At 39.1% G+C, this 26,059-nt stretch overlaps 1 protein-coding gene across 1 annotated transcript; it reads right to left on the bottom strand.

Annotated features, from left to right (window-relative positions):
* Positions 1 to 2,001: 2,001 nt before the first annotated feature.
* On the bottom strand, positions 2,002 to 16,089 carry LOC120535561 (arylamine N-acetyltransferase, pineal gland isozyme NAT-10-like). Its single transcript, XM_039763493.1, has 3 exons — positions 15,622 to 16,089; positions 14,801 to 14,915; positions 2,002 to 3,933 (listed from the first exon to the last, which is right to left on the bottom strand). The coding sequence occupies exons 2-3, from the start codon at positions 14,810 to 14,812 to the stop codon at positions 3,058 to 3,060; spliced, it is 888 nt and encodes a 295-aa protein (XP_039619427.1). The 5' UTR covers positions 14,813 to 14,915; positions 15,622 to 16,089; the 3' UTR covers positions 2,002 to 3,057.
* Between the last annotated feature and the right edge of the window lie 9,970 nt (positions 16,090 to 26,059).

The raw sequence follows: 26,059 nt of genomic DNA, 5'->3' as shown, positions 1-26,059 counted from the left end.
GGAATCTGCCTTTGGTCAATTCAGTTCATTGGATGCGATTAGGAAAGGCACACACCTCTCTATAGAAGGTCCCAGAATTGACAAATGTGTACCAGAGCAAAACCAAGCAATGAGGTCAAAAGAACTGAGCTCGGAGACAGAATTATGTTAAGGAACAAATCTGAGGAAAGCTACAAGACATTTCTGCAGCAACTGCCTGGCCAAACTAAGTAATCGGATGACAAAGACCATGGTAAAAGAGGTGACCAAGAACCAGATGGTCAGTCACCCTGAGAAAAAATAAAAAGATCCTGTGTAGAGGTGGAGGAACCTTGCAGAAGGTCAACCATCACTGCATCACTCAAATGATCTGGGACCTCATGTATAAACGGTGTATACCTAAACTTGCCGTAAAGCCAAGCACATTTTCACGCTAGCTCAAACCATTGCATACACAAGTTCTCCACTCAGTTTTGCAAACTGACGGCACTCAGCGTCAAAGCAGTGCTTTTGTTCCATCAGAGTTTTTCCAGTATGGACATCACAGTTCCAAAACAGTTTCATCCCAAGAACTATGAACGCACTCAATCAGACCATAAAGTGCTCCTTGTAGAGCTGTTTGTACTTATAAGTACAATCACCTCACTGTAAACTTGCGATACAGTTATAATATTGCACAACCTGTGCCACTTTATAAAGTGCGTATTTACATATGATGACAATATCATTTTTAAGATAAAATGCAGCAAAATATGTTTACAACATTATACAGATAAAATGTTAACATTATTTAAATAATCTATACTGTTAATAATTAAACATGTGAGTACATGGTGTCACAGTGCTAGCTAGTTTAGGGATTGCTCCTGCTTGCGCTGTATTCTTGCTGGGGCTGGTGCGACACTGGATGGATAGATGGATAGAAAAATTAAACATGTACTACAAAGATATTTCAATGTTCGTTAAAAGTTTTGAAGAATCGGCGTTCTAAGCCTACAGATGGCTTGACATCTATTACAGAGCTGATCACGTGGTGATTGGTTACTTGGAGAACGAAAAGGAAGGACAGGAATTGGGGGTTAGTATGTTTGAAAAAGACAGTACTTCTGCAATAAATTATTTCATCAAACGTTGCGCACAGTGCAGCAAGCATCTTGCGTGATGCAGGAACAGTCTCTGGATGAGGCGCCAGCTTGTCACTATCACTGCACCACTGTGTTCCCATGTTTAATAACATGTTTTAATTCCTATCATCATGAAAATAATATCAAGTATACATCTCAGTATTTAAATTATTCAGAGAGCTCTAATATCACAAATGTAATGAATTCTGTGTCCTGTCGGAGGAAGAGAGAACCCATTTAAGAATCACGTAGTGATTCACACACATAGAGCACATAGAAAAACACGTACAAACATAGCATTTAACGTATTACTTTAGTTACGATGGTATTTGAGAAACTAGTAAATTAAAGATTTTAAGATAAAACTTATGATGTTCTACTTTAATGACAATATAAACTATGTGATTAAAGTGGAAATTTTGAGATTAAAGTTCCGTGCTTTTTTCCTCACTTTGTCCTTGTTTTTTTTTTCTTTTCTCTGTACCCTAATAAGCTTCCATATGACAGTCAGATGGTGGGCTACGACTCACCTTTTCACGGTGACTTTGAAATCTAACAACTTTTTTATTTCGGGCACTGTGCGACTTTGTGAACTTGAGCTTGATCAACTTCCTATTGTTGTATATACCACTGTTTAAACCAACAAATAGTATGTTTTTCCTTGTCTCTACTTGGTATTCGCTGAAATTCTTGTATTCCCCCCGTGCTTTTGCCATTACCTTTTTACAGAACGCTGAGCTTGAAGGCTGTTTATATTGATTTGCATATTCAAAGATGTGTAATTCTGGGAGGAGTTGGGGTGGGGGAGCAGGCGCATGCACATGCGTTACTTTTCACGCTGACCAGGATTTATGGAGCGGAAGTACGTGGAAGCTGGCATTCGCACAGATTTATGCATCTGGATTTTTTTGTGCGTACACACATTTCCACTTTTGTCCGCACGCCATGTTTTAGTGTGAATTCTACGCATGCCATTCCAATGATGAAGGATGGTGGTGACAACATCTTACTTTAGGTTGTTTTTCACTAGCAGGTATTAGTCAGGGTTGAGGAAAAGCTGAACAGAGCAAAATAAAGAGATATCCTTAATGAAAACATGGTCCAGAATGCTCTGGACCTCCGACTGGGCTGAAGGTTAACCTTCTAACAGGACAATGACCCTAAGCACAAAGCAAAAACACCACTGGAGTAGCTTAGGGGTAACTTCAGGAAGGTCTTTGAGTTGCCCAACCAGGGCCAACCTGCACTCAATCAAATATCTCTGAAGAGACCTGAAAGTCTCCATTCAATTTGACAAAGCCCGAGAGGATCTGCAGAGAAGAATGGCAGAAAATACCCAAATCCAGGTGCACAAAGCTTGTTGGGTCATACCCAAGAAGACTCCAGGCTGGAGTCCCTGCCAAAGGTGTATCAATGAAGTATCAAGTAAAGGTCTGAATATTCATGTCAATATGATACCGAAATGTTTTATTTTAAATACATTTGCAAAGATTTATAAAATCCTGTTTCCAATTTCTCATTTTAAGGTACTGAGTGATGTTAATTAAAAGGCAAAGGCAAATTTAAACAATTTTAGTGCATACGCCTGCAACATATCAAAGTGTAAAAAAAGTGAAGGGGTCTGAAAATGTTTTGAATAAGTTTATTGTTTAAAAATCAATGAAATATCTTATTTAAAAATTAAAGAGTAGTTTGCATTCTACAAACAATGCAAACTGGAAGGTAAACTTGCAAAAAAAAGGGAATGGAATTGTGAATAGAAGCAGGTAAGAAATAGCTGAAGAATGTTTGAGTTATAATCTTTATTTTAAACTGCTTTCTCTTGTCTATGCCAGTTGAGTAAATACATATTAACTAGTAACTCGATTTGGCTCTGATAGACTTGATGCGCAGCCAAATGTCATTATGCACCAACAGTCTGAGTGTTCCTGCTAAAATGACTGATTTCTGTCCTCTATAAAGTGTAATAGCTTGTGTTTTGAGGCACAAATTTGCCTTTCAAGTCAATTCCAAATTTCTCTTTGAACATTTTCTCCATCTCCTCCTCAGCTACTGTTGACATATCATAAAGATCAGCTCCATCTTGGTAGCTGTAGGTGACCTCACTATAAGTCTTACCAATCACAGCACGGACCCCTGTTGGTGTTTGTAAGGTACAGATTGCCTTCCCATTTAATTGAGAGTCAGGGGAGGTCTGCAGGTAGTAACATATTTCCTTGAAGCTATTAATTTCACGTGGCTCCATGTTAAAACAGTATAATCTCCTGCAAGGATTTGTACTAAGCAATGGAGACTTTGCAAAAGCTTCATTTGGAATATCAATCTTTCTTACAAACTTTACTAAGTGCCACATTCCTTTTTCTTCTATGAACTGGTAGTCACCTGGGCCCTGAGGCTGCTTCTTGTCTAATATAAGTTCAAGAGGCTGCCAGGTTTGACCAGACACACCGTAACCAACATCTGCCAAAAACGACTTTCCATCTATTATCACTTTTGTAATGAAATGTGACACAAATGGGTTATAATCATTCTTCTTATTATTAAAAGACCTTGCCCCCAAGTTGATGATGTTATATCCCAGCTCCTTTAATGCCCAAGAAAATAACTGATTGTTTTCACAACACCACCCCCCTCGCTTGCACCTGACTATTTTGTTAAAGATGGCATCAAAGTCTAAAACTATTTGCTCTCCACAGAAAATGTCAAGGTTTTCAAAAGGAACACTTCTGATGAAGTGTTCCTGCAGTTGGATCAACGTTTTCAAGTCAGGCTTATCATATGGTTCCTTGAATCCAATCCTCATGAAATATTCCTCCAGTTTTGTCATTTCCTGAAATAAACAATACAGGCAGAGCATTTTGTTATGGTAACTACTCATTAAAAACACATCACATGTACCCAACACACAAACATATTAATATATACAATGGGTGGCACACAAAAAATAAGTCCCTTACGCATAAGAAGCTCCATCTTAGTTTAATAGCAGCAAAAGTAGTCACGTAAAATTAGCTGAAGTCCTGTCCACTTTTAGCTTAGTTTTGTGATTTCATGCTGGAGATAAGATATGTTTTATTCACTGGAATGGTGTATTCAGTTGTGGAGGTGTATGTTTGAGCAGTACGCTCATATAGGTTCTTCAGGTTGACTGTGAGGGATTCATGGAACAATATCACATTGCAAACACCTGCAAAATCAGTGAAAAACTTGCAGACTACTGCTTCTGTGAGTAACGCACTAAAATTAAGAAATATTTTCATTTGCAACCTCCGAGGATGTCACCAACATAGTGGATAACATATGTCACAGTGGATATCACAACAAATGGGTATGTCATGAAGGGATGTCAGCATGCTCTCCATAATATTCTGGATATATACATATATTTTTATAAACCTTGCAACCCCTGTTATATATATGGAAGCACACAAACATACAGTTAAGTCCATAAGTATTTGGACAGTAACACAATTTGCATAATTTTGGCTTTATATGCCACTACAATGAATTTGAAATGAAGAAATAATTACATGATTGAAGTGTAGGCCTTAAGTACGAATTCAAAGGATTTAACAGAAATATAGTATGAGTCATTTAGGAATGACAACCATTTTTATACATGGTCCCCCCATTTTCAGGGGCTAAAAAGTATTTGGATTATTGACTGACCAACTGTTTCATAGCCAGGTGTGTGCAAGTCCCTAATTATTTCATTTATTATTAAGCAGGTAGAAGGTTTGGAGTGGAATTTGGATTTGGAAGCTGTTGCTGTGAGCTCTCAATATGAAGGCCAAAGAGCTGCCCGTGTAAGTGAAAATAGGCCATTGTTAGGCAGAGAAAACAAAGCAAACCCATCTAAAAAATAGCAGAAACACCAGGAGTGGTCAAATCAACCATCTGGTATATTCTTAAAGTGAAGGAGCGCACTGGTGATCTCAGCAACACCAAACGGCCTAGAAAACCATGGAAGACAACTTTGCTAGATGATCACAGAATTGTTTCCTTGGTGAAGAAAAACCAATTCACAACATTTAGCTAAACCAAGAACACTCTCTGATAGGTAGGCCTATCACAGCCACAGAGGTTTTACCACAAAGTGCAAACAATTTGTAATCCTCCAGCATAGGAAGGACAAATTAGACTTTGCCAGAAAAACAACAGTCCAATTTCGGAACAGTTTTCTTTGGACAAATGAAATTAAGATTAAAATGTGCCAGAATAATGGATAGAGAAGAATATGGAGAAGGGAATGAATGGTTCGTGATCTGTAGCATACCACATCATCTGTGAAACATGGTGGAGGCAGTGTTATGGCATAAGTGTGCGTGCCTGCCAATGGAAGTGGGTCACTGGTGTTTACTGATGATATGAGTGCTGAAAAAGTTGCAGGATGATTTCTGAAGAGTACAGGGCTATACTGTGTGCTCAGATTCAAACAAATGCCGCAAAACTGATAGGAAGACACTTCACAGTACAGATGGACAATGTGCCAAAACATACCAGCAAACTAAGTGCTTTTCAATGCAAAGTAGTGGAATATTCTTTAAAAGCCATGTCAATCTTCTGAACTCAACCAAGTTGGACATGCATTTCACTTGCTGAAGACAAAACCGAAGGCAAAAAGTTAAACGAACAAGCAGCACCTGAAGATAGCTGCAGTAAAGACCTGGAAATGCATCATTAGGTTGGAAACCCAGCACTTGGAGAAGGCCATGGGTTCCCAACTTCAAGCAGTCACTGATTGCAAAGGATTTTCAACCAAGTATTGAAAACGATTGTTATATTCATGATTATGTTACTTTGTCCAAAAACTTTTGAGCCCCTGAAAATCACTAATTCTGTCTGTAGTAATGTAGCCCCAGACTTGCAGAAAACCTCCACTGTGCTTCACTGTTGCCCACAGAAATTCATCCTCTATTGGACAAAATTTCAAATTTTGACTCATCAATCTAGAGAATTCTGCTGCAGTTTGTTTACACCCCATTCCCTCACACGTAGGTAAGTTGTTTACGGCCTACATTCAATGCTGGACAGCTGACACTCCATCTTGCCTTTCAAAATGGTTTCCATTAATTGTCATGCGGTGTTACTTAAACTAACTGAATTATACAGTAATTACTTTGTTTACCTTGGTTACTCTTTTTTTTTTTTAAGTGGGACAATATTTGGTGGCTTTCATTGTTCAACAAAAACTCCTGGTATGTGATGATTTCACAAAAATACATATATAATGCAAGGTTAGAATCTAAGAGAAGGGATTCTGGTCCAGACGTGGATAAAAGTGTTCTTGGAGTTGAGGTCAAGCCATCTAAGGGAAAGTCCTAGCATGGGATTTGAATGATACGGGCCACTGCCAGGACAAAGAATTTATAAGGCTGTGATCTGGTGGCTTCTGAACATAGAACTGATTCCAATAGGAAGCCTAGAAATATTCCTCAAATAGGATATAAAATGATTGTTTGTCCTGCCCAAGCTTTTTTTTGTGAGCAAAATTTTTGCATTGATATTTCAACCAATAAAAACAAACAATAAATAAAATAAAAAGTTTTGAAATAACAAAAGTTAATACCACCATAATAAAATCCTTCACATAATCCACCCTCCCTCCAACCCCATTATGAAATTCAAACCATTAAACAATATTAACAAAAACAAGCCCCCACTCCCCCACCCCAGTGCTTGGGAGTTTCAAGTAGAGATAAGTATGGCCACTAAAGAGAATGACAGCAATGGAAAGATGCTAAAAAAGGGTGGAAGGAGGCTAACAATAATAATAGAATAAGAGCTACACTATATAGTATTCTAGTGCATCAGCTGCCACCACCCATAGGTTGGTGGATTTAGAAGAAGCATTATTAATTCTACCAATGGACATTTCAAAATGGATTAACTTAAAAAATGAAACAAAATATTGTTGAAGAGTCATCCATCCTGGGGATTTCCATCTAGACACAACAATGATTTTTGTGGCTACAGTACCCAATAAGATGACTCTCTTTCAATAATAATTAAAATAAACACAAGAATCATCAGGAATTTTACAGTTTTAGTACACAGAAAAGAAAATGAGCAACTGCAGACCAGAAGACAAATGCTGGGAAACTCCCAGAACACATGAAGGAAAGCACCAAGAACATCAAGTGAACAGGAATAACACAACGGATCAGATACCAAGCAAAAGTTTGAACAGCCTTCTAGAGGTAAGGAGTATTCTATAAATGATCTGCAGTTGTGAAAACATAGTTTTGGAATTTTGGAAGACAAGCATACATTGATAAACACTGTATCCTAACGGGTTTTTTTATAATGAGAAGCAGCAGAAAAAGGTTTATAGGTGGGTTTAGATAATAAAGAGTAGATGGCTGATACAGGGCTTTTGGTAGAAGGAGTAATACTTAGAAATATCGAGGATATCAATGAAGAAAAGTCTGTAAACAGACACCATTGGTCTTAAAAGATAAGGTTAGTATTTTTCAATTCAAAGTTATTTCTTCACAATCATGTGTCATGCATGCAAATCTGAGGACCTCCTTACGGGTTCCATCAAGGGATGTAATAACCTGAGGGGCCCAGAAGCAGGTGCTACCGCTAACAGTGTCTTGTCCTTCTCTCCCAAGAAACTGCCCAGGGAGTGCACCTGACTACACCCTTTCTAGTCCTTTGATCAGAAAGCCACTGGACTCCTGGAAGGAGGTATCATTTTGCTAAAGGGACACACTTATAAATGGACTTTTATAAAAGTGACCCAGAGAGGAATATTTTGTTTCTATTTTGTTGTCCTGAAACCAGGGAAGTATTATGTCATGACGGGTGTTTTTTTATTTTTTTTTATTTTACTATTCCATTAAACAAGATGACTCAGTTGGCAAATCTTAATATGACAATTTGTCATTCCTGCACCTGGCAACACATGGTATATAATAATTTAAAACATTTTTTTAATACATTTTAAAAATACCGTGTCTGTTCTTGCAACTTATAAAGGGACTTAAGGTAATCTGGGTCCAAATATAAAAACAAGGCTTAAAATATCCAAATATGTCCACTTGGAAGCAGCAAATGTTTCAATTTAAGAAAACATGTTTTCAGTGTTTTTGTGGCATCCTTGTGATAACAAAACAAAATTGGAAACAATTATTCTATCATAGATCCTTGGAACTATTTTCTTAAGGTAAGATTTCCTGCTTGCTTGTCTGCTCACAGTTACTGTCATTGGTGAAGTTTAGACGTTGTAATGGACAGCACCTATGGGCTGGCATCCATTCAGGGATGGGTACACATCTATTACCTGGCCAAGCAGCTAGGATAAAGAGAAGACAGAACAATTCCTGTCTTTGCCATGGAGTTGGATGAAAAAAATATGAAGAGTATGTTGGAGCAAGGACTTTTACCAGGCTGGAAGGCAAATCCAATGGAAGATCTGGGGGAGACAACTACAGCTGGCTACATTCTCCTCTGATATTCTCCCTGGGATTTGGTACTCACATGGACTCTTGCAGAGCATGCTGGATACTGTAGTGCTGTAGAGCAACCCTGTTAGGTTCTGTGGATGTCTCCAGGGGGAGTTGCAGGGTGATCCCTGCTTTGAGAGACTTCCATCTGAAGTTATTCCTACAAATGACCAGGTCTTCAACAAAAGAAGCTGCTCTGCCTCACCTAGGGGAGTTGGATTCGGGTGCAGAATGTAGACAAAGCTCACCAGGAGGCATTGTAGGAAAAGGAAAGAGAGGAAAAAAAGAAGAGTGTACTATATTGTGCATGTGCCTTTCTTACAGAGAAACCTTTGTAAGGTATTTTATTGTATTAATGTCTGCATTTGAACCCAGGACTTGTGTCTGTGAGGTTGTGACTGGGATTTGGGGTGCTGCAATGCCACCTACAGGTCACAACATAAATAAGGAGGTTGATCAGCATTAAACCAAACAAGTGTCTAATAATGCTTAGAACAATTTTGTTTTAACAGTCTTTAAAAAAAAGTAAAATACATAGTGTCTGGATTGAGCATGTCTTGTAATGCATCAGAATTCATCCTGTGTGCAACATGCAATACACCAACACTGGAGAATATGCAGTCATTCTTGTATGTATTATAACAAACTATATAAGTCACTTTGGATAAACATGTCAGCTAAATAAATAAATAATAATTCCCATACAATCAACCCGTTCTCTTATACATCAATGCTAAGTAAGCTTTTAACACTGCCAAAAATAACATCAAAAAGCAAATTTCCTAAAGCTATCCATTCGGTCCCTCAGGTTTTGATAGTTTCTTTTTTATTTACTTATGGAAAGTGGAGACCTGTCTCCAGAACCCTGTGATGGATGATACCTGAAAATTTCTACTTATCTGTCGCACCTACAGCAGCTTCACGTAACAAACGTCCCCTATACGTTTAAGCTTTCCGGTAGTGGAAGCAGCAATTCAAACTCCCTACAACAGAAGCACTCTTCATGAGTATCATAACTTCACATTTTCCACATGTGCACCACCCTTTGACATTTGTCTGTTGCTTCCAGTTTCATATTTTGCTCTTTTCTTTGTTCCATCCTTAATGATCTTTTGGATCTTCTAATTATATATTACAATTATGGCTCAGCAATATTGTTAAATGTATTCTTGTCTTCGTAGTCAGACAAGTTGCTGAGTAAAATGATAGCTTATTTAATCTAAATACAGAACGAAAAATACTAAACTTATCCTTTAAGAGATGACCCGAGATGGAGATAAAAGAAAAAAGTGGTGGAGGGCAGACTGAACCATGCAAGCTGTTTTTGAAATGGGCAGAGTCCAGAGATATTATAAAATATGCAGAAGAGACCAAGAAGGGTAATTGCCTGAATGTCATCCAGTTAGGATAGATGAATTATTGAATATAGGTGTTTGCTTGTGCCATCTTGGTATAAAACCAAGTCTTTTCTCAACTATGTGCCAGGACTGAATGGTGTAAAGCAGGGATGTCCACCTCCAGTCCTGGAGGGCCACAATGGCTGCAGGTTTTCATTCTAACCCTTTTCTTAATTAGTGATCTGTTTTTGCTGCTAATTAACTTCTTTTGAATTAATTTTAATTGACTTGGTTTTTAAGAAATGTTTCCCTGAATTTCTCTTTATTATTCCTCTGAATTGCTTCATTTCTTTCCTTAAATGGCACCCAAACAGAAGTGAAATGTGAAGTGAGTGAGCCAATAGAATACCAACTAAGTCAGGGCCTCAAACTCCAACCAATTTCACTCCAACCAGTTGCTTAATGAGGCACTGAGTCTTGTTGTTAGTTAAACCCGTTCTTTAATTCCATGGCTTGTTGCTGCTCTCATTGTGCAATAGCAGACATTTCCAAAATTGTGAAATTTCTCTTTTCTAAGAGCAGATCAGTCACAGTTTGCTGGTCCTGTTTTGGCTCATTTTGTATCTCATTATTGTTTGGCTGCTAATTAAGGAAAAGGAAATAATTAAGAGATCTGAGTCTTCAAGAGCAAGTCAAATGAAATGAATTCAAAAGAGGTTAATTAGCATTGAAAACAGGTCACTAATTAAGAAAAGGGTTAGAATGAAAACCTGCAGCCACTGCGGCCCTCCAGGACTGGAGTTGGGCACCCCTGGTGTAAAGCAATGGTCTTAAAAACTCCGGTCCTGGAGGGCCGCAATGGCTGGAGGTTTTCATTCTAACACTTTTCTTAACCGGTGACCCATTTTTGCTGCTAATTAACTCCTTTTCCGTTCAATTGACTTGTTTTTTTAAGATTTGTTCCCCTGAATTGCTTCATTTCTTTCTTTAAATGGCACCCAAACAGAAATGAAATGTGAAATGAGTGAACCAACACAAGACCAATTATCTCGGGGCTTCAAACTCCAGCCAATGTCACTCCAACCAGTTGCTTTATTTGGCACCGAGTGTTGTTGTTAATTAAACTCATTCTTTAATTCCATGGCTTGTTGCTGCTCTCATTGTGCAATAGCAGACACTTTGATTTTCTCTTTTCTAACAGCATTGCTAAAATGTTTTGTGGACCTGAGCAGATAAGCATTCCTGAGACCTTCTCTTTTGTTTATTTGCAGATATTGTATGAGGGATGCAGTTTGCTGGTTATGTTTTGGTTCATTTTGTATCTCATTACTGTTTTACTCCTAATTGATGGAAAAACAATTAAGGGGTCAGAGTCTTCAAGTGCAAGTCAATTAAAATTAATGAAAAAGAAGTTAATTAGCAGAAAAACCAGGTCACTAATTATGAAAAGTGTTAAAATGAAAATCTGCAGCCACTGTGGCCCTCCAGGACCAGAATTTGAGACCACTGGCATAAAGCATAACAGACCCAAGGCAAAGTCTACAAGACCTTATGGGATGTTTATAGAATAGAATTTTGGCCTCTTTGTAAAGGCTAGCTAGCCATTGAGAATTTCAAGTGATTACCAAGAAGAAGAACATTTAAGAACATTTCTTTCAGAGCTAGTTGATCTTAAGTTTGGGTGAAAAATAAAGAAAATGAGCCATTTCTAGTTGTGAGGAAAGGTGACCAGACATTGAAGAAAGGTGAAAAGAAGAAAAGAAATGAAAAAAAGCAATTGTAATGTCTGGAGAAAGGGAGTACAGACATTCAGCCAGGTATAATCCCCAAACCACAACAGATGGACCTATACAGGGCTACTACTTAAAACCCTGGGAATCTTTCTGTATGAAATCCTGGGACAACTTCCCTATTAACTAACCATGTGAGATTGATGGACAGAATGAACTCTTGTATTTCAAACTTCCATTATACTTACCATTGCTATTTGTTTGATACTTGTCTTTACTCCAGTTATTGTAAATGATTTGACTTTGTCTCTGAACCCAAGTGAAGGTTTAGAGCCTTGACAGCCCTCATCCTTTGACAGATTTAGACATATTCATGTATAAATAGCAGGCACATGTGCAGGTGGAAGAAAAATGACTTTTCTTGAAGTACCTTAAACTATAACTTGAGGACACTATTATTTTTCTATGTAGTACTAGGAAATTGTACCGTTAGCCATTATGGATGTAATCAGAAGTTAAGCAAAATGACACCTTTTATTGGCTAACTACAAAGATTACAATATGCAAGCTTTTGAGGCAACAGCATGCCTTGTTATACACAAAACCTACCTTGACCATATTCCCTTTCTTATTTAGAAAAGAATAGTTTGAGTTAGTTTAAGAGAAATGTTTTAAAGACTGTGGCACTGTAAGTCCACTGTTTTTAGAAATACTACTGTGTTACTTGATGTATTCTGATAAGAGATGAGAACCAGATTTAATCAAAGGCAGCCGCCACAAAAAGCATTTCATTGTTTTACAGCCTCCACTTCTGAGTGTGAAGTTGCTGCTTCTGTTGTGTTTTTTTTCTGAGAGCTAAGCCACACAAGCATGCTTTGCTACAGCTTGGCTCACTTCTGATGTCAGGAGCTTATTTTAGTTTTATGAACTTGAAGAATGAAGTTGACCACTTTTTGGAGACAATAAAAATTATTATTATTTTTTTTTATGAGCCCTGGATTAGTAAACAGTGGAGAGGGAAAAGTGACTGGTGTTGGGACAGAAACTGCCAGGGGTAAGGAAGTAGATGGTTGTTGTACAATAAGCTATATAGGGTTAGTAAAAGAGCTGATCAAGAGTCTACAAATACTGTCATGACTGAGGTACATATGCAGTGCAAAAGAGCATGAAATGCTGAACAGCAATGTGGAAACAACGTTGCATGAGAGACCGAACAGCTTACACTATCAGGTTGTATGGTGTGGACTGTCAGATCATAGTTTGCTTCCACTTTGGCATAACCATCCATCCATCCATCCATTATCCAACCCGCTATATCCTAGGGTCACGGGGTCTGCTGGAGCCAATCCCAGCCAATACAAGGCGCAAGGCTGGAAACAAACCCCGGGCATGGTGCCAGCCCACTGCAGGGCACACACACACACCAAGCACACACTAGGGACAATTTAGGATCGCCAATGCACCCAACCAGCATGTCTTTGGACTGTGGGAGTAAACCAGAGCACCCGGAGGAAACCCACACAGACACGGGGAGAACATACAAACTCCACGCAGGTAGGACCCGGGAAGCAAATCCAGGTCTCCTAACTGCGAGGCAGCAGCACTACTGCTGTGCCACCGTGCCACCACTTTGGCATATAATATTGATAAATATTAATATTTTGAACACTTTAATACTAAACTGAATGAACTGGATTGCATTTCTATTTATTCTAACAGCAAAAGCTAGGTGCAATAGTTAGGTCAACAGGAGAGGAAAAGTACATTCCATTAAATTAAATTTAAAATGCAGGCTGTATAGAATTAATAAATTAGCATGATTTAGAATAAAACACAGGTCTTATCTGTTACGCACATGTGCACTGGGGACAGCTGAAGGGCTCTAGTGACTGCAATTCTACCACCGGACTAGGGGTTGGCACTGTTCTAGTGCCTTTCTCTCTTCCTCCCTCTGCAGACTAGATGAATGACAGCCGAAACTCCACTGACATCACTTCCGGTGTCCATCCACTTGGACCCATCTCATCCTGCAGGAAGGACTAAAAACTGGAAGCTCCACCATCTTTGCCAGTTCTATCCTGAAGTCTGAAAATACCCCTGCCCCCCCATTTTCTTGCCATTCAATTATACAGGGTTACCAAGCTGGTACCTCAACTTTTTATTATTGTCCTCTGATTCTGTCACAACCCTAAGTGCTGTTAAAGGTCAGAGTAAAAAAGCAATTGTAATTCTATTAAGAGCATTAGTCAGAACAGTGGGTGAGGAGTAGTCTCTAATAGAATTGATACAATAGCACAAATAAAGGGTGGGCATTATATTTCAAGTGCTGTTAAAGGTCAGAATAAAAGAGAATTAGACATTAGACCGTGAATCCACATTGGTAAGAGAAGGCATATGTTTTGGGGAGAGGTATCTCCAAAGGCCTATCCATGATAAAACAATACAGTTTACATGCACTATATAGGCAAACGCACGCGGACACCCTTCTAAATTATTAAGTTCAGGTGTTTTAGCTGCACCCATGTTTAACAGGTACATAAAATGAAACACATAGCGCACAGACATACAATCTCCATTGACAACCGTTTCCAGTAGAATGGACTGTACCAAAGAGCTCAGTGACTTTAAACATAACACCGCCCCAGGATGCTAACATTGTTACAAATCAGTATGTAAAATTTCTGCTCTGCTCTATCAGCCTCGGCCAAATGTAAGTGCTATTACTATGAAGTGCAAGAGTCTGGGAGCAACAACAGCTCAGACACAAAGTAGTAGACCACTTAGACTCATAGAGCAGGACCAGAGAGTGTGGGGAAGGCCCTTTTATTTCCAGCATAACTGTGCCCCTGTGCACAAAACCAGATCCATAAAGACATGGCTTGACAAGTTTGTTGTGGAGAAACTCGACAGGCCTACACACAGCCGACCTTAACCCTACTGAACATCTTTGGGAAGAATTGGAACGCAGATTACGAGCCACATCTTCTGATCTAACATCACTACCTGATAGCACAAATTGAAACAAATACACTCCAAAATCCAAAGAGCAGATGCTGTTATACTGTCGACCAACTCCATATTAATATGGATTCAAAAAAATGGATGTTTTTGTTACTCCCCACTCCACACAAATAGCATTTCTCACAGAATCAATAACGTAGGATGAAAAGCAATATTACCTTTTTATCCATGATGGCTGGATGCTGGTAGCACAGACTTTTTCAGGAAGAAGACAATGGGATGTTAAAAGAATGTGACCTGTGATCTGCTCTCCTTGGTGGCTGTTCTTACAGTCTAATAACAAAATAGTTTTCTTTGTTATTCATAGTTGCTCATTATCCTTTTGCATTGAACATGGTGAATACAATTACACTTAAAAATCAATGTTATTGTTTAATGCAAATAGGTTGAGTACAAGTATCAGGTTTACGGAATTAACTGAAGTATTTAAAAAGAATCCTATAGTTAAGTGGCCATGTTTTTTAGTTCCGGATACGCTCCAACTCCCATGATCGTACGGATGTGAAGAGGTTATTGTAAATGAAAGTAATGGGATACTGGTTGAGGTGGCAGAGTAAGTCTCTTTAGAGAGATCCTTGAAAATAATTACACAAGGGGGCCTGCCATGCATCCCTAAATTGGTTTAAGTAGGTTTGATAAAAGACAGCTAGACCTCAACTGTAGTACAGCAAAAAAAACAAGACAACACAAAATGTAGCCCTGACAGATTTCAGGAGGTGCTTAGAGCAACACATGGTAGATAAGGAAGGTGCAGCTTGATGAAAGCAGTTTTTATTTCATGTATTGCTCTTCCATACTTTCTGCAAAAATCTCTAAACAAGTTAAACCTGCAAGACATTTTTCAGCACTTCTGTGAATGAAGCAATTGTATTGCAATTTTAGTTGATAAACAGATTACTGTACTTAATAAGTGCATGTTTGTATGAAATAAAAAGAGCAAGTTCAAATAAATGTAAAACAGAAATTAGGGTTTACTTACCTCTTAATTTATTGTCATCTACAAGTCTGGGTGGCGGCTTTCTTTAATTATGTAAAGTATAAATGTACCATACCGGACAAATTACAAGCACTTTGTACTTTGTGAAGACGTCATAAACTAAAGTCCATCTCTGAAGTAACATTAACTGGCAGGCTACTTGCTAGCAATGACTAAATGCTGACATCTACTTTTTTGTTTCTTTCTTCTTTAGTGAAGTTTTTTTATCTTCTTCTCAGCATGGTTGCTTAGAAACTAACCACATCTTGTTAAAAAAAGGGCAGATAAAAAATGCATTGTTCATATTACCTTTAAATGAAATAAATGATAAAAGTTTAACATTTAACATAAATAGCTATGAAGCTATGTTAGGCTGTAATATCCTTAGAATTTGGATGTTGAAAGTTAAAAATTCAAAGCCATATGAAAGTTTCTTTTGTCATGCTGTACCACACTGGAATACTAATTCTCTAAAGCACAGTCCTGCTAAATAATAGCACTTGTCTTAATGAGTGAAGTGGTGGGAAAACAGGTCTGTTTTGTCCTAGTGTGTATATATTGAATCTCATAAATTGCTAATTTTGTAAATATTACTAAGGTGGTGCAATATTTTTCATTTTAAAAATAACACATTGTGTCATCAATTGCAAACAGAAGAAATTAATTTCTTGTTTAGTTTGCGATTATACTTATTCATGCCCTTGGTAAATTTTAAACATGCCTTTGCTACTTTATACGGCTTAGCTACCCAAAGATCCTTCGCGGATTCGTCCAAATAATGGAATGATGATTATAAACACTAAATTTACACGGCTGCACTGTCTGGTCTAATCTATGTTCTGGATCCTCTTTACTGTAGCCTATTACAGGAGCAAAGGGCACAAAGCAAGAGCCACCTCTGGCTAGGACACTGGCCCATTCAAGGTGCAAGACAAAAGGACAATTAAAAAGGTTTGGGCAAGCCACACCTGTAAACTATTGAAAATAACAAGGAAAAATAGACTTACTAAAAGGAGCAACAAAATTACATCTTTCTAGAAACAAGTTCAAAGATGAACTGCCTAAATTGGCTGAACGTCTGGTCTTATACACTTCCAGCAGGAAGGGGCAGGTCCAGAATGCCAGATACTGGAAGTGACATCAGAAATGGTAGAGCTGTCAATCTTCCATTCTGCAGAGAGAGATAAAGAGAAGGCATTAATACACAGTGCCAACCCCTGGCTCAGTGGTAAGTATCATCAACTGAGCCCATAAGTTGTCTCCGAAATGCACAATCGTGACATGGCACAATGACCACACCTGTTGGGTTGGGTGTTCCAAACCATGTGGTCATGAACCCAGAAATGAACATTGGCATAAAGAGTACCTCGACGATGAAGGACTTGGTTGTAGGCTCAGGAACTATCTAGTGACACAAGGATATCACTCTTAGTGCAAGACCATCCTTTGGAGGAGTGCATGGTCTGTGACAAGAGTGAAAGTACCTCACCTGGTTAGTAGCCAATTTAATTGCCAAGGCTTCATGTTCCACAGCCACATACCTGTTTTCTTGGTCCAAACATTTTCTGGCTCAAGAACACAATGGGGTGTTCTACACCACTGATACTTTAGCTTAGCATGGCACAAAGACTTGTGCCCAAAGCATAGAAGCCTTCAGAATTAGTACAGACCTTAGGGCCTGTTTTAAGTCATTAAATATATATTCTGCTCTTTTATCCCATACTACCATGTTGGGAGCACACTTTTTTTTGTGAGATTTGTCAAGGATGCTACCCTGCCAGAGAAATGCGGTACAAACCTGTGGCAGTACCCCGCTAACTCCAAGAATCTCTGCACTTGTCTCTTGGTTTTCAGACAGGGTTATTTCAAAATGGCAACTATTTTTGAACATTGTGACCAAACATTTGACCTTCTTTAGCTCAAAGAAACATTTTTTGGGTTCATTCGGAGCCTGGCCTTAGTGCTAGGAGGATGGCTTAGACATGCTCTATGTGTTCCTCCCAGGTGCTGGAATAGATGATGATATCGTCTAGGTAGGCGGCACTATAGGAACTGTGGGCTTGTAACACTCTGTCCACCACATGTTGGAAAGTTGCCATAGCCCTGTATAATCCAAATGACAGGACATGATATTGAGTGTCCACTAGAGGTACTAAATTCGATCTGCTCCTTTGCAGAGTCTGTTAAATGAATCTGCCAATAACCTTTTCCCATGTCAAGCGTGCTCAAGTATTGAGCTTTACCAAGTTGCTTGAGAAGTTCGTCTACTAGCGGCATGTGATAAGCATTGAATTAGGAGACTTGATTAAGATGGTGGAAATTATGGCAAAAGCGGCTACTTCTGTCTGGCTTTGGAACTAAAACTTTTCTCAATCACACCAAGGTCTAAGATCCGTTTGATCCTAAGTTCCACTTCTGCACATTTTGCTTCTGCGAGTCTGTATGGAGATTCTTGATAACTACTCCCAGTTTTGTGATGATGTTGTGCACAATCAAGTTGGTCCTTCCGGTTGTTAATTTACCACTTTTTGGATAGACATGGTGGCTGCTTCAAGTTCTTGTTGCCTGGGTGTCAAATCAGATCCAAAATTAACAGATGTTTTTAGAGCAAAAAAAAAAAAAACTGGGCTGACTGGAGTTGGGATCGGGATCCCAGTCCTTCCACAGATTCAGCAGGTTTCAGCAGATTTACATGGTAGACCAGCAATGTTGGATGATGGTTCAGTTGTTCGACCAAATTATCAACCAACTCTTTCCTCTCCTTCATTTCATATGGGCCTTGCCACTGAACCAATAACTTAGAATGGGAAGTGGGAATAAGGCCATATTGAAACTTGTGAAGGCTTGTGCCATGATTGTACCAGTGGGCCTGGGATGCTTGCACATGCTCCTTATTTTCTTTTAATATATGCCTAATTTTTGTGAATCTATTGCATAACTGCACAATATACTCTAAAATATCTGTAGAAGGGAGTGCCTTTCTTCTTCCCATCCTTCCTTTAATATATCCAGTAGTCCTTGGGGTTGCCATCCAACTAACAATTCAAAAGCTGAGAACCCAGTAGAGGCCTTGCAGGACTTCCCGGTAAGCAGATAACATGGAGGGATTAACTGATCCCAGTTCCTCCAATCCACAATGACCACCTCATGCAGCATTTGTTTGAGCGTTTCATTAAATAGCTCTATAAGACCATTAGTTTGAGAAGGATATACTTAGGTCTTTAGATGCTTTATCCTGAGTAATTTGACAACTTCCTCAAATGTCTCTGAGGTAAACACCGTTCCCTTGGTCTGTTAAGACATCTTTAGGGATGCCAAAACACACAAAGACCCCTACAAGTTCCTGTGCAATATTTTTAGAATTGGCGTTTTAAAATGAGATTTCTTTGGGATATCTTGTAGCATAATCAACCAGGACTAAAATATACTCATAGTCCCTGGCTGAGGTTTCAAGGGGTCGTACTATATCTCTCCCTACTCGCTCAAACGGTACACCGATGACTGGCTCTAAGACAAGAGGAGCACAGTCCTTCCAAGGAATCTGCAGCAGTTGATACTCCAGACATGAAGCACAAAAGTGGCAGACCTCCTCATGTATCAAAACAGAGATTACTTCGCTCAAGTGTTTTTTGGTCCCCAAGTGGGCACCTAGGAGGTGGGCATGAGGCAACTCACTAACCTGCCACTGGTAGGTTTTTGGGACTAGCAAAAATTATCTCACCTCACTGTCATATTCAGCTACGCGATATAACAAATCATTATTTAGAACAAAATACGGTTCCCTTGGCATAGGAATGTTGGAACACTGCATATAAACCAGAAGTACTGTATTTTTGGCAAACTTTAGGGAAATCATCAGTCCACTGTTTTCTTTTAAAAGAAGCAGGAGTTTGCCTGAACTTAAAATGTAACTGTGAGAGTAGATCCTCAACAACTACGAGGGGCTTGTGTGTCCGCCGTGATTTCCCAGCATTGGTCTCCATAGAGACATCAGAACGAGTTGACATGATCTCCTCCACGTAAGCCTGGGTAACCATGTAGCCAGGCTCTCAAGCCAGCTCAGAGTGTGACATGCAGACAGCTTGTGATGCATTTTTGGCATCTATTACAAGGTAAAGTGAAGTTTTAGGTGTGGTGTGTGCTTCTGCTCTTTTACTATCCGACCAGTTCTGCCCCAATATTATAGTGTGGGGTGGACTGCACATAACAGCCACCCTGAGCGTGTGGGTCACACCTTGGTAAGCAATTATACAAGAGGTGGACCTGTGCCATTGAGTTTCCCCTGTGGATACAGGTCACACTGGTCAAGCCAGACTCCAACAGTCAAGGAAGAACATAATGGTGAGCAACAATTGAAATATTACTGGCAGAATCAATGAGAGCTGCAAGTTTAAAACCAACCAACCTGTATAAGAAAGGGACAGAGGACTGGCAAGTGCACAATACCTCCCTCCTCATGCCCAGCTGTAGTCATTCGCCTAACCAAGGGCAGTCGGGGAAAGAATGCCCGAGTTCCCCGCACTTGAAACAGCTGGGTGGACAATATTTTGGTGACATCCTCTCTTGTAGGAGGGGAATTAGCAAGTTTTCCGAGCACTTGATTTGCGAAGCCACCCGATGATGCTTGAGGACTGCTATGAGGCATTACATGGATATAATTTGATGTGTGTGGACCAGCTGGGTGAGAAATTCAAGGAGGGCATTGAGAGCAAAGTCATATGTGACTTGCGCTACGATCTCCTTAGCAGAGTAATGCTCTGGTTTCAGCCAGCACCTGATCTTTCCTACAAGTCAAATAACTGGGAGTGCACTGGCCGCTCAGGGTCACATTTCCCTCCCTGCAGAGCCTTGCCTGTTGGTCTGGGGTTATGCCGTACCACAGCAAGAACAGTGTTTAGTTCATAATTCGCAGCGTCCTGCTCATCAAGGTTGCAATAAGCTTGCTGCGCTTCTTACTTCAAGAATGCTGTCATTATTTGTGCCAATTCCATATGCTCCCAGTGGTGTCAGGTTGTTATTCTCTCAAACACCAATAAAAAAAGTCTCTATATAGTCCCCGAGTGTAAGGGTACCAATATCTGGAACATAGCAAATGACTGGTCCTGTAGGAGAGCCTTACATGCTCGATCCCACACAACTGCCTCAGCGAGTCGAGTTCATTGTTTGTCAAACTTGGTTTTTAATAATTGCAGTACCCCCATCAGGTACAAAAGTTGAGAAAGAGAAAGTACAAATTAAAAAGGTTTGGGCAAGCCGTACCTGTATAATGTTAAAAATAACAAGAAAAAATACACTTTTATAAAAGAGCAACAAAATTACATCTTTCCAGACACGAGTCTAAAGCTGAACTGCCTAAGATGGCTGAACTTCCAGTTTTATACACTTCTGGTGGGGAAATAAAAAGAAGTCATTAATACATAGTGCAATCCTCTGGTTGGCAGATAATTACAATCAACTGATCCATTAAGCTGTCTCCCAAAGACACATGCAAAGGATACTCCCCAATGGACACAGAAACACTAGCTCAGGACCAATTTAATGTCACAAGTCACCACAAAGGTAAATAAAAAGAACTAAAAGAAACACACATGATATGCCACAAGGACAATACAAAGCTTGACAAGGAAAACATGTCATTTAGGAATCAAAGCAAAACCTAAGAGCTGTGAGCTGTGCCAGCATTAAACCCTATACCAGTGAAAATGAATCCCAGTTTCTTGATAAAAATGAAAACTTATGATTACAGTGAAACATAAGCTTATAGAAATTTGAGTGTTGCAAGAACAAGTTCAACAGATACTATAGGCCATGTACTTTGACTCATGCATATGTGTGCCAAATTGTTATTTACAATGCATGCATTAGGCAGGAGTTAAGGAGCACAGCTCATATCCACAATGCCTCAAGTTGCTAGCTCATTGTTTGACCCTAGGTAAGCCACCTAATTTACAGCAGGTTTATAAATATACTTTCCATCTGTTCACCCTTTTTCAATGTCACACCCATTTTGAGTGGTGAAAAACCATATTAAAAGCTCTATTCACATGAGCTACTAGTAGGAGTCACCCAAGTTGAAGACTGCAAAAAGTAAAATGGGAGTATGCACAGTTAACTGTGTGAAAGGACACACTGGGAGGACAAGAATACAAACAGATTTTCATGCTTATTTTTCTTAGAAATTTGTCACCAATTATGTGGAAATTAAAGTGAGTAGACAGAGCAAATACTTTGGAAAATTGGAGTGCTAAAAACCTGTGACTGTTCATTTTTAAATTTATTTATTTATGAGAATCACTCTTCAGGCATTCTCCCAACTCATATGTAGATTTTTACTACTCACCTTTAGAAATGTACACACAAATTAAACACCAAGACGGATTCATACTTCGGCTGAAAATGGCAAGTCAAAACTGAAGCTAGAGCTTAGTCCAACATCATTAGTGTTCATTCAAAAAAGAAGGGATGTAAGGACCACTAGCTGAACCAGTCCAGGGTAAATCGCGTACTATTATGATCTAATACTAAAATCTAAGGGCCGAAGTTGTAACGGCCAACCCCTTTACCCAGACCGGCAACTACACTACCAAGACTAATGCCTTGGATAGCCTGAGGCTTCTCAAGATTATAACAAGCCATACTCGTTACAAATAGTCCTTTTTCCCCCAAATGACGAAATAACAGGAGCTACAAAACAAAAAATCAAGTGCAGATATATTGACAGTGGATAAATACTGTATATACACACACAAGGACAGACAAATACTTAATACTATATATATGTGCACACAATTCACCACTCTACCCAAAACACCTGTGAATGATTATATATATATGAATTATTTATATGAAAAAATATTATTTACAAAAACCCCACTTTTCCCCTAAATAATAAATGAATAAACATAGTGTCAGAGGGGGCATTTTTGTACACTAGTGGTTTCATTTCTCTCTTAGGCAAAGGAACATGTAAATATTACATTTAAAACACAACAGATGAAAAGGCAAATTTCCTAGGTAATCCTGTTACTGATTATTGTGATGGCTGTCTTCAGGATATACTGTAGGTATTTGCTGTCTTGCAAAAGAATCACCACTTTGAGGTTTTAACTGCTTAAACATACAAACAATACAAAGTTGTTATAACAGACCTGCTCCTTCCTTGGAGGATGTTTGTATTTACCTGACTTGGAAATTAACATGTCTGAAAATACTGGTTTCTAATCAGCTGTGTACTCATTGATAGTTGGTAACATATTTTGTTAACTTGTGTTTTCATTATTTGTTAAACCCAGGAAATTTAGATATGCCATTGTTTAATCTGATTGTCCAGAACTGATAATGGCAGGGACTGAAGGAGATTTAAACTTCTGGGCAGGAGAAGGCAAAGAGAGGGACAGTCCACTGAGAACGCTGCCAAGATACTCAGAAAGATCAGGAAGCCAGGAATGCACAGGGGTGTGAAAGTCCTAACAGCAATGCTGCGGTCAGCAGTAATTAAAAAACACACACACTTAGGTTTCGAATCACTGAACCTGACCAGTTGTTTAAAAAGACAGCCTATGAATCTCCATGCAATAAAATGGAGCAAAGTGAGCTGGTCTTTAGTAAAGAACACAGGTCAGTTTTAGGAGAGATGCTGGATCTGGCACTTGGATTTTGGAGTGGTTTCAGCCCACACTTTCAAGTAGCAGTTACCATAAAATAAAGAAAAAAGGACACACAGGCAATGAAAAAAATAGAAGAAAGGAAGACAGGAAAAGGAAAATAGTTATTTCTGTTTCCATTTTCTGGCCTTTTGCAATAGTGCTACTTCTATTGTAAGGTTTTATGGACTTTGGGTTGGTGCAGGTAATAAATAGTGATGGCAATTAGTAGAGTAAAATCCATGCAGGAGATCGGGTTACCACTAGCACATTGGAGCAAAGTGGCACTAGTGGCCAAGCTGTTCCAATGAACGCCTGGAAGCAAAATTTGAATTTTGGCACCAGGTCGACAACCAAGAAGATGAGATGGACAGAAACTGCTTTGTCACCTTCTATTTTGCAGACCTGCCTACATAGCAGAATGAAAAAAAAAATAAAGAAGGAAAGACAACATGCAAAGACTAAAGACAAAGATAAAGACATGAAGAACAACTGAATGGACAGCCAGAAGAGACACTTACTGGGGTTTAAGTGAGTAACAAATCCACAAGTCATGCAATAATAAGTCTAGTCAGAATAGCTATAGTTTAAAAGGAAAGGTTTGTTTATTACTGCAGCAAGTTTATATTCCAAGGAGTGGAAACTGAACAAAACAGTTAGGAATGTCAAAAATAAGGGGATTAATTTTGGGTTCATAAAGTATACATTCTGGGTATTAATTAAGTGGGATAATTAATATAATTGATACTATTATTAAAGAGCGGTATACTGAGCAAATTGGTTAACTTTTCAGGAAAGCAGGTGCAGCTGGTACATTTGCAAGACATATGGGTTCCAATGTTTAAGTATAGTCTAATTGGGAAAATACGGAAGCCCTGATGAGGTTGTCAGCTGTGGTACAAACACAGGACTAGTGGGCCAATTCTCAACCGAGGTGTTTAGCACAACTCTAGGGGTGGCCTACAGGGGGAATGATGAGAGTTGCACAGCTTTGATGTCTCATGGTGGCTGATGGCAGTCAAGAGTTGCACCATGGGTAGGAAAGCACAAGAGGCAACTAAATCAACTCCAAATGTGTGAAGAGGGGCCACAGATGTTGGTTTGTGAACAGTTTATGCAGTGGCACATGTGCTCTCACTTGGACAGAAATGGTTGCACTGGCACCTGTGGTATGTTACCTTTTAAATTTTGATATTAACTGTACAGCTGCATAGGCTTAAGCAGATAGTTTGGGACAGGGGTCTAATTAGCAGTTAGACACAAAACCAATACAGATTGAGAATTCACACAATAGACTTAATTTTCAGTGGGCTAGTTTAGTGAAAGGTGTGGACTTGTCTCATTTTGAACCACCAGATCTGATGACATATGAAGACTGCAGAAAGTTAAAGAAACAGTTGAAGCAAGCCGGTGCAGATACAAGTCATCAGGAGTGCTTCCAAGTTCTTCAGATTCTCCTTGAAATAAAGAAGATATGTAATGGACAAATGGTCATGGACAACTTTTAACACTGGGAGAGCAAATACTGCAAATCAATGCACAAGTTATGCATCAAACTCTTTAAACAATTTAAAGACATTGTTTATAAAGACATTGTACAAAACATTCATCGGGGTGGAGTGTTGTGATGTAAAATTTTGCATATAACTTGATAAAGGTTTTGTATGTCTTTATTTATAATTTAGGAAAAGCAATGTAATTTAGTGTTACTTTGGTGAGAGGCATTCGTGTTTGCCCCCAAACCCCCCACCCACACCTCGACTAAGTCTCTTTGTAATTTTACAACAGGATTTGGGAGAGGTGTCTTAAACCAGTTTGGCGAGTGGTTCTTTGCTAAAGTCTTTCTCTCATCCCCCACATAAAGCCAGGTTAGCTTAACATATGGTCTTGGGGGGGTGGCAGATGTTAACATGTTCTATTCCCTCATTGGTCTAAGGTATGGCTGTTTGGAATTGGCTTGTCTCAGAGGCCTCTAAGTACCATGATGCCCTATTGGCTGTAGGGGTTGGACAGAAAACCCATAAATTTGCTTGCTTTATCTCATTTTTTTTCTCTTACTAACATCTGAAAGAAGCTCTCTCTTACCAACCTGTGATGATGAAGTAGTGTCTTTATCTTACTGATCTTATGAAGAAGACCATCACACCATGAACTGAAGACAACACAATGAAGAGCACAGCCTCAGCTATATTGAACAGACATGAGGCTGAAAGTTGAGCACCAATGATACCTTAACTAGAAACATTTTAAGTAACTACAAGTCTGTGCGCCGCCTGAACTACATATCACCATTAAATCAGGTTGTATGGTTGCCAATATCAAAATGTACTTTGCATATTGTTATTATGAATATCTATACTAATAAAAGGCAAAGCCCTCACTGACTTACTGACTCATCACTAATTCTCCAACTTTCCGTGTAGGTGGAAGGCTGAAATTTGGCAGACTCATTCCTTACAGCTTACTTACAAAAGTTGGGCAGATTTCATTCTACGCATAATGGTCATAACTGGAACCTATTTTTCTCCATATACTGTAATGGAATTGAGCTCGATGGCCGTGGGGGGGGGCGGAGTTTCATGTGACATCATCACGCCTCCCTTGTAATCAAATGAACTGACTGTAAACGCAGTACGTAGAAAACAAGGAAGAGCTCCAAAAAGCGCTGAAGAAAACATGCATTATACAATTGAGAAGTCAGCGAAACAATAAGAAGCGTGCGAGTGACACATACAAGCATATTCATGACTGCAGCTCTTCAGAAACAAAGCACGGTGTAAACCTAAAGTTTAAATTAA

Source organism: Polypterus senegalus, chromosome 9, assembly GCF_016835505.1.
Source record: "Polypterus senegalus isolate Bchr_013 chromosome 9, ASM1683550v1, whole genome shotgun sequence".
Lineage (NCBI taxonomy): Eukaryota > Metazoa > Chordata > Cladistia > Polypteriformes > Polypteridae > Polypterus > Polypterus senegalus.
Note: the sequence above shows the minus strand (reverse complement) of the source record. Positions and strands in the feature narration are given on the sequence as shown.